Source organism: Salvia miltiorrhiza, chromosome 6 (assembly GCF_028751815.1).
Source record: "Salvia miltiorrhiza cultivar Shanhuang (shh) chromosome 6, IMPLAD_Smil_shh, whole genome shotgun sequence".
In the NCBI taxonomy this organism is placed as follows: Eukaryota; Viridiplantae; Streptophyta; class Magnoliopsida; order Lamiales; family Lamiaceae; genus Salvia; species Salvia miltiorrhiza.
Window position 1 is genome coordinate 37,072,645 of NC_080392.1, and position 9,888 is coordinate 37,082,532.

General features: G+C 38.6%; 1 protein-coding gene across 1 annotated transcript; it reads right to left on the reverse strand.

Annotated features, from left to right (window-relative positions):
• Nucleotides 1-2,814: 2,814 nt before the first annotated feature.
• Nucleotides 2,815-3,722, reverse strand: LOC130990858 (uncharacterized). Its single transcript, XM_057915087.1, has 3 exons — nt 3,247-3,722; nt 2,940-3,170; nt 2,815-2,874 (listed from the first exon to the last, which is right to left on the reverse strand). Exons 1-3 carry the CDS (start codon nt 3,433-3,435, stop codon nt 2,815-2,817), a joined length of 480 nt encoding a protein of 159 aa, XP_057771070.1. The 5' UTR covers nt 3,436-3,722.
• Between the last annotated feature and the right edge of the window lie 6,166 nt (nt 3,723-9,888).

The following is a 9,888-nucleotide window of genomic DNA, read 5'->3' on the forward strand; positions in this document are numbered from 1 at the left end:
ATTTAAAAGTGGATGGTGGGACCATTGCCTAAAAAGGAAAGTGACATAATCTTTGCGGACGCCCAATATAATAATTGTGACATACTTTTGGCGGACGGATGAAGTAATATTTATGCATTTAAAAGTGTATTTATGCTGTGCTTTTTCATAAAAGTTCAACTCCAAGTTGTCTATTGTATATTTCAACTTTTTGTATGTATTTGACATCTTTTAATGCATCACACGCTTGTGTTGTTATTAAATTTAATAACAATAATTAGTATTTTTGAAACTAAAATAACTTACAAGAATTAAAATGAATAAATATATTAATAGATTGGTTATTGTACAAACTTTATTTTATGTAAATAGTCCTAGTTAGAAATTATATTTTCTAATTTTTGAGTTAATTTTAGATTACGAAAAAAAGAATGTTCTTATAATTTGATTGGATGATTGGACGTTATTGTACAATAATACACATAATGTGTCGTTGAGATGCGAATCATATACTACATCATCTTAAATTTAGGTCGTCGTTATGTTAGATTGTAGATCGTGTGAGCGTGTAAATATACATTTATCAAGGGCTCGTTCGGTTTGAGATTATATTGACTCAAAATTACTCAAAATTAAGTTAATCCAAAAAAGATTTTATCCAAAATAATTTATATTAGGGTTAAGTATCAGATAAGCCCCTAACGTGGAAACCCTTATTACATTGCACCCCTTATGGCAAGGGGGTATCAAATACCCCCCTATCTTAATTAATTTTGAACAAATAAACCCTTTGACCTAACGTCCACTTAACAGACGTTTTCTTATTATTTTTTTTTATTTTTCTTTTTTTTGGTGGGTCCCACTTGTAATTTTTAGGCGGGTGTTGGTAACAACCTTGGCATATCAATCGTTTCTTCCCTTTCCCAACATCACAGACGCCATTCCAACTCCTCTAAACAGACGCCATTGAAGTTGCAGACGCCATTGAGAGACGAAGCTAATCTTCTCCGGTGGGATTGATCAAATCGACAGTAAGGTAAGTTTGCATGATCGTTTTTCTGAAGTTTGGAATGTGGACAGTAGCAATAAGTCATGCAAGCAAGGGTTTTTACAACAAGTTTCGTATGTCGATTTTTCTTGAAGTATGTTATATACATATTATTGATTGTGATTTTGTTTTTGTTTTCTTGTTGTCTGTGATGCAGCATGTTGACATTCATTTTGAATTTCTGGGGTTTATGGGTGAAAAATGATGATTCTGGAAAACTAATGTACGATGGCTACAATTCTGTAGAAATTGAAGAATCATATGAGAAAATGACTTATGAGCGCTTATTAGATGAATTTGCTAAGTGCTATGGTAGTAAGCCTAAGAAAGTTTATGCCTTAGATGATGATTACACTGTCGAGAAGGGCTTAGTTCTCCTTAGAGACTCACAGCATTGTAAGAAAGTTTTTGACTACTTTAATGTAATAGGACAAGCAGAGGTCTTATTATTTGCTGACCATGAAACAGATCCCATGCCCCAAATTATACCTTTATGTATCTTTGAGGAGGAAGATGGTAGTGGTGATTTAGATGAGGTGCATGGTGTGAGTATTGTCGATGATGGTGAGGTTACTGCATTGAGAAAGAGTGTGGATGGGGTGGGGACAGTAGAGACTAATGCTGAGGAGGGAGTGCCATTAGACAGTGGGCCAGAGACTGAGACTGTCATTGGGGTAGAGGGTAGAGATGATGAACAGCAGGGGCAAGCTATAGGAGTTAATGAATTGGGAAGTGAGGAGGGAGTGGCATTAGATGGAGGCAGTAAAGGACCAAATACCAGATGCTGAGCATAGATGGTGTGCAAGACACATCTATGGAAACTGGAGTAAGAAGTGGAGAGGTGAGGAATTAAAAAAGAGGTTCTGGTTGGCAGCTTGGTCTTCATTCCAAGAAGAGTACAAGCTGAACATGGCCAAGCTTAGCTCTATAAAGAAGCAGGCTGCAGTGGATCTCCTCCATTATCCACCCCAGAACTGGTGTAGGGCATATCAAACTGATAGATGCTGCATTCACATGGTAGATAACAACATTTCCGAGGCATGGGCTTGTACATCAAGCTTCAACTTCAACTTTGCCTACCACGGTGAAGACAAAGAGGAGTTCTCAAGGCATGGGCTTGTACATCAATCTTGAAACTGGAAGGAGTGTTCTAAATGTGAGATTTCAGTCTTTATTCTTCATTAGTTAAGATCTAAATTTGCACTAAGACTGTCTTGTTCTATGCCATAAAACAGCCCGGGATGTCTGCTTCATTAGTCATAAATGAGGGTAGGTCCATGGAGCCTGAGCCAAACACACGGTTTGCAATACCAAATGAAAGTGAACTGAGGAAGGGCAAGAGAAAAGAACATCAGACGGTTGCTCATCCATCAAAGAAGAAGAAGGTGGCCTCAAAGCCATTTAAGGCTCCACGAGGAAAAGAAGAAGAAGTGGTCCTAAGAAGATCCCCAAGAGGGAAAAATATTGCTTCAACTGTGGATTCTACAACTACTAGTTGAAGCATGATATTTCTTCCTCAGTTTACAACAGGCCTTTGTTAGTTTTGATGCTTTTCCTTTGTTTATAACTATGGTTTTGAATGATGGAATTTTAGACTGTGATTAGTGATGTATGGTTTTGAATGATGGATATTTGGATGGTGTTGAATGATGGAAGTTTTACAGACATCAATATGTATGGTTTTAGTGCAATTTTTGAATGATGGAATGATATGGTTTGCTTCATCTTGCCTTTCTTCGTCAAAGTTATTCAGCTTTCATTTTATGTTTGAATGATGGATCATTTGCTTAGAACATATAATCCAAAATGTGCTTCAATTTCATCTCCAAAACAAAGGGATACATGATCTACAATAGAGTTCATAGAACTTTACAAAGACATGTTTAATTAGTGCAAAATATGCAAATAGCACCCAAGAAGCAAGCAACATTGCAGTAACTAGTCTAACTTTCTTCTTAATTTCGCTTGACTCTGATTTCAAAGCTTGAACAAAATCCCAAAGCTTGACAATTTTCGGCTCCATATCAGTGGGTGCCGAGCTTGAGCTATCCTTAATCTTCATGAGTTTCAACTCATTGATAACTTCCTTGCCTCTTTCGCTAATTGGTTCGTCAAGCCAATCAAAAAAACCGCAGTTCTTCGTCTAAAACACGAAATTGCAGATATTTAAAGCAAGAAAGTTCAAAAAATACAAGCTTGATGCAAAATCACAAACATACCTTCCAATTTCGACATCCATAAAACCTCCTACCGGGGTTTTCGTCAGTCCACGATGTCATTATCACAGCCCTCAACCTTCTACCGTCAATTTCGCACGTACAACGCCTGGGATTTTGATTATCTTCAAACTGACGTCCACCGCGCGATGTGCTCGATCCATAACCACCAGAGGCGGAATTTAGACTCATGGCTAAAAACGCAGTCCAACAACACGAAGAAACCCTATTCTAATTTCAGGAAAACCCGAAAGATGATCGGGAATTTGCAACAAATCATCGCCGGCTAGGGTTCTTCGAACGCAAACATATTCCCCAAATAAAAAGGGGGATTTCGGGTAGTTACAAGTGGGACCCACCAAAAAAAAGAAAAATAAAAAAAAATAATAAGAAAACGTCTGTTAAGTGGACGTTAGATCAAAGGGTTTATTTGTTCAAAATTAATTAAGATAGGGGGGTATTTGATACCCCCCTTGCCATAAGGGGTGCAATGTAATAAGGGTTTCCACGTTAGGGGCTTATCTGATACTTAACCCTTTATATTATAGAGGAGAGGCCAACTCATGACTAATCCTATGTTGCATTATCTGAGATTAAGTCACAGGCTGAATCCATCTAACCAAACAACTGTTGGATTTGTATACTGTAAAGCAAGAACGTTTTATGCTTGTATACAATGTTTCCTGTTACCACTATCTAATCTCCTATCTGATTGTGTTCATGATTGCACATGTATGTCCCTTATCTCTTTATAAGTAGATTATATGGTGTGTTGTAGATCACAGAAAATCATATAATTGGAATAACCTTAAGAGATATAAAAATGATCACAGTCGAGATAACTTCAGGACGAGTCATTGGTTTAGGCTGCGGTATAGATGGAAGTAGTTTGTCTTGACTGCTTGTCTATACTGGTACGTCATAACGTATTGATAGGACCACAGTGAGATGTATTCTTCTATCTGACTTAAGTTAAGAATCAAAGATCTCGGTGAGTTATAAGATCTTAATACTAATAAGATTTCAAATATATATGTTGATTCATATATCACTTTGATTTACTATGGGTGAGAGTTATATAGTAACTTGAGTACTCTGTATCTTGGGTGATAGTGGTCAATATATGATATTTGGTTATCTGTATTAGTACCCGTATCCGGTATAGGATAATGACATCCCCTTAAGGAACTCAATAAGGTTTATTGCGTCAAACCCTGCAGGTTGATTAAGTTCAGGCGCAATAATAAGGTTTGAGTGGTACTACTTAAGGATTACAAAGAGATTAATTAATTTAAGCTGTTAGAGCTGTAATTAATTAATGGATGTCGGATATTTTAAATACGGAGATTTAATAAGTCTAAATACAAGCTCCGACTCATCACCGGCAATAAAGGGGTAAGTCAGTATTGGTTCTATAGTGGAATGAACTAATATTTATAAATTAATTATGGTCTGAGCTGACCATGGAGAATTAATTTATTTGAGGCCCATCTTTATTCCTTGTATCTGGTCCCTGGACTGGCCCAAAGTCTCCTAGCCCTAGAAAGAGGAGAGGACGCCTATCACTGAGAATCTGGCGCCCCATACGTATTTTATTTTTATTTAAATACAGCTGTCTGCTCTCAGAAAAAATGCACACTAATTAATAATGGTTTTTGAGAGAGCAGAGAGGCGCCAGAAACGTGTAGGCAGTTTCTCCCTTGGGACTTTCATAGAACGTTGTCCATCCAACGGTGAAAGCTGAGCGGGATACAGTTCAGAAGGTCAGAACTCGAGTCGTTTGATTCAATCATCGACAGCCTCTGCATACGCTTTTCAAGTAAGTATTTCTATCTCCAACGTGCAACAATTAAATTCATAGGAGCATGTTAGGATTAATCGTTGTATGATAAATTAATAATAATCCAAGAAACGATCTTCGGGCAATTAGAGTATTAATTCAGTTTAATATTCCTGCAACAACGTACCATCACATATCATGAAATTAAACTTATTTAACCCATGAAATCAAACCTCACCTAAAAATTTAAAGTTGATCTAATAAACTCTTGTACATTAAAAGGAAAAATTATAAGAGTAAGTATTATCCATAAAAACATACATAGCTTGGGACGACACATGCTTTAAGGAATCTTGTAAAATATAGTGTAAGTGGAGAAAGGGTCCGACATTGATTATGATGTTTAATGGGAGAATTATTACTATAAATGGACTATGCATGTTTTTATAGAACGAATGGAGTATTATAATATCTGAGTATAATTAATTTTTGCCTCCAAAAAAATATTAAATCTCGTTCATCATGAGACTCAAATTAATAATGAATATTTCGAATTCTTACGATTTGAGAGTCTATCTTGGGATATTATTTTTTATATACATGAATACGTGGTCGAGCGTATAAAATGACATCATATATAAATAAACACTCAAAATATGTAGGTGAAATAAATTTGTGTTATCAATTTTGAGTATATATGGTCAAAAATGAAAAGGCAAAACTGCACTTACGACTTAATAATTACGACTTACTAATTTATAAGAGCATCACCATTCATTGGCGCTTAGGGTGGCGTTAATTGGTGGTCTCCACCTTAACGCCACCCATTTTCAGTGCATTGGCAGATCAAGGATTTTAAATTTGGGGGTGCGATAAATGAGCATATAATTATAAAGAAGTGAGATCCAAGTCACGAAACACTGTCGTTTTCATCAATAATGTGTTCTGTAACGAGAAAAAAGGAAAAACGAAAAGGGACATACAATCGTAGGAAAATTTTAAATTTTTAGGGATACAAAATACCAAAAATATTACTATTAATCATTAAATATGACTATATAACATTACTATTTTTTTTTTTGGGTATAACTGTACCCCCAATGCCCTATACTGGATCCGCCAGTGACTATAAACGACACTAAAATCTTCATTTTTAATTAATTTCATTTTTACTCTTTTTATTTTAAATTTTAACATTTTATTAAAATTAACAATAAACATTGCATTAATTTGAATATAATACAATAAAAAATTATTACAATAATTAAAAATTAGGTAAAAAATTTAGGGAATTAAAAAGGCTAAATTTTAAAATAAAAAAATCAAAAATAATAAATAAAACAAAAAATATTAAAAATATAATAAAAATATATATTTAAAAAAAAAGGTCAATAGCATTTAACCTACCTAGCCGCCGCCCCCACATTCCCTTTTCTTTTCTTCTCTTCTTTTCCCATCCCCGGTCTTCTTCCTCGCAGGCTCTCTGCAAATCTCTCCTCTTTTATTTATTTATTTATTTATTTATTTATTTATTTATTTATTTATTATTATTATTATTATTATTATTATTATTATTATTATTATTATTATTATTATTATTATTATTATTATTATTATTATTATTTTATTTTCGGCCGCGTGAATCTCACCCACGGCGCCTCTTCTCCTTCATGCCTCGGCACTTACCTTGGTGCCGCCCTCGAGCCACGCCACTCCTCTAGCTCGCCCTTCCTAGTTTGGTGCCAAATCGAGTCCATCGGCACCTCCAGCTCTAAGAAAATTTAAAACATTCCTTTGATTTTTGGCCCAACATATATACTTAGGGATGTAGATCGGTTCAACCCACCGAATTTCAGGCTAGCCCTATCAGGTTACGAGTTATTCGGATATGAGCTAATCGGGTTGTAAATTTTTTCGAGTTAGAAATTTTTAACCCTAACCCTAAATGTTTGGGTTTCGGGCTAGCCCATCGGGCTAGTCGAGCTCAAAATTTTATTTAAAAAAAATTAATTAATATATTTCTTTTGACAATGTTATATTTGTAATAAATAAATATACAAATAAATAAGTAACATTTCAACATTGACTTACATAATAACTAATATGCAAGTCTTAAAGATATAAAGATGCAATATTTTTATTAAATAAGTATCATTTTTTAATTTTTACATATCTAAATATTTTATATTATGTATTGAATTAAAAATAGGGTAAAGTACCAAATACCTCCCCAACGTTGGCGTCCCTATCGCGTACAACCCCCCATAGTCAGGGTCAGGGTAAGCGATGTTTACTACCCTAACGTGGCAAAATCGTAGCAATTAACCCCCCGCCACTTAACGGACGTTAACACCGTTAGATTAAATAAATTTTTTATTTTTAATTAAAGTGGGCTAGCTCTTTTCCTCTCTGAGTTGCCTGAGTTCAATTTTCCGACGAGGCCGCCACCATCTCCTTCAATAATGTGTCGGCTCTTTGATATCGGCCACCCAAGATGACCCGGACTCTGTTTTGAACGAAAACGAGCCCGATTTCTCCATCCTGAACGAGGTTTGGATTGGCGTGGAGATAGACCATTTGATCGGCGTGGAGATGGACTATTTGGGGCTGAGTTCCTGTCTTTGCGTGCGTCGAGTCAGTAGGTATAAGAGAGTCGAGCCACGGTGGCTCGTACTCGCCGGCGATGGTGCGGCAGCTGCCCCTATTCTGCCGAATGGGAAAGAGAGTGAAGGGGGTTTAGATTTCAGTATGTATATAATTTTACAGAATAAGAGAGATAAGAAGTTAGATGATTTCAGTAGGAAAATAAAAGGGGAAAAATAGAAAGGAAGAAATTTGGGCTTACCTCATGCTGTCGGAAGACAAAATCAGTGGCGGCGGTGGCTCCGGTCGTTCCGCCATATGAGATGAAGCAGCGGCGTGGCGGCGCAGCGAACACCGTGTCCGTCTGTGTGTGTCAGTGAGAAAGAAAGAGAGAACAAGAGAGAAGGGGGCAGACGGCGGGTGTGGTGGCTCTGCCGTCTTATTTCCACCGAAGAGGACAAGGGCTCGGCGGCGGCGACGCACCACGGCATGGTGTTTGCCGCCTATTTTGGGCAGTAGACGAGAGGGTGAGAGAGAGAAAGGCGGGAAAGGGATGGGAGAATGAGATCTAGAAGGGGAATGGTCAGAAAGGAGTAAACTCAAGCAACTCAGAGAGAGAAAGAGTTGGCTCACATTAATTAAAAATAAAAAAATTATTTAATCTAACGGTGTTAACGTCCGTTAAGTGGCGGGGATTAATTGCTACGATTTTGCCACGTTAGGGTAGTAAACAGCGCATACCCTAACTATGGGGGGCTGTACGCGATAGGGACGCCAACGTTGGGGAGGGGGGTATTTGGTACTTTACCCTTAAAAATAGGGTTAAGTATCAATTTGGCCTCTAACGTAGAGGCCATTGTAGCTATTAACACCCTATGGGCTGGGGTGTGTCAACTAAGCCCCTGAAGTACCTAATTTCCGCCAATTAACCCCTCCGACTTAACGGACGGTTAACACCGTTAACTATTTTAATTTTTTAATATTTTTTATTTTATTGGTGGTGGGACCCGCACCATCTTCTTCACCAAGCTCGCCGGAAACACGCCAGAAACCTAATCCACCCCTTCCCCGAAACTCCGGCGTCGCAGCGGCGACAAGCTCACATCTCTCTCTCTCTCTCACGCTCTGCTCTCTCTCGTCTATCTCATCTCTCACGTTCAACTCTCTCTTTCGGCCTACTCCATCTCTTGCGCAAAGGTAGCAGCCGCCACCTTCCACCGCCGCCGTCGCTCCTCGCCACCACCACTAGTTGTCGTTCCTCCACGGCGTAAAAGCGGTAGCAACAACAGAGTAACAACAGCAGCAGCAACTCGACAGCAACTCCAGCAGCAGTCGGCAGCCGCGTGCAGCTTGGCCGCGCCGCCGTCCCATTATTCATGGCTCGTATTCCTTTTTTAGCCGTCCCAAGCTACTTGGCTCGTTTCCTTTTTGAGCCATAATTAGGGAACTATTGACAACTTAATTAAGTTGACTATTTAAAGTAAATTACAAACCCTAAATCTACCCAACCCCTCCTCCCATTTCACTCTGCCGCTCTATGCTCTCTTTATTTCTCATATGCGCAGCCCTCCTGTGGCTGAAACCCTAAATTGCACCACCCTCTACCGCCTCTCTTGCCGCCTTTAATCGCAGTGATGAAGCCTTCCTTCCCTTGGAAGGAGTATCTGAGCGACGAGTTCATCCCCAATACTGAAGATTCGCTCAGCTTCATCGACGATCCGCCGTCTATGTACTTCTCGTTCTCCATGTCGGAGGCGTTAACGGCAGCCTCCCAGGAGTCGTGGCTCGGTGCATCTGAGGTTGAAGATGAAGAAGAGCTTAGGTGCGATCAGAGTCCATCCCCTTCGCTCCGACCTCCGATCTATCGTCGCCTTTATCCCGCAAGGCTCAGAAAGTATGAAACCCCCTCCTTACCTCTCTCATTTACTCAGTCCTCTAATTTAGGTCAACATACTGACCTTCTCTGTTACGAATCATGGGCATCGGTTTTTCTGAGCGAGGAAACCCCTAGATCCGATGCGAAATCGGAAGATTTAGAGGCAAAATCGAAGGAATTAAGGGTCAAATAAGAGGAATCAGGGGCCAAAACGGAGGAATTGGGAGGGAAATCCGACGAGTGGTGGCTCACGGCATCTGAAGGCCACCGTAGACTACTCGCCACACTGTTTCCTGCCTTGTTTTGGGTGAGATCTTCCATGTTTTTGGTGAATGTGTGCTGATTTGAAACTGTAATCTTGTTGGACTTTTGGTGATTTCAACATTAAAGCAAATACTCTCTGTTT

Excerpts from the sequence above, each read along its gene's own strand:
- LOC130990858 (XM_057915087.1), bottom strand. The coding sequence starts at position 3,435 with ATGAGTCTAAATTCCGCCTCTGGTGGTTATGGATCGAGCACATCGCGC. Across the intron at positions 3,171-3,246 it reads ATGGATGTCGAAATTGGAAG|ACGAAGAACTGCGGTTTTTT; the intron begins GTATGTTTGTGA and ends TTCGTGTTTTAG. Across the intron at positions 2,875-2,939 it reads CAATGTTGCTTGCTTCTTGG|ATCATGTATCCCTTTGTTTT; the intron begins GTGCTATTTGCA and ends ACTCTATTGTAG.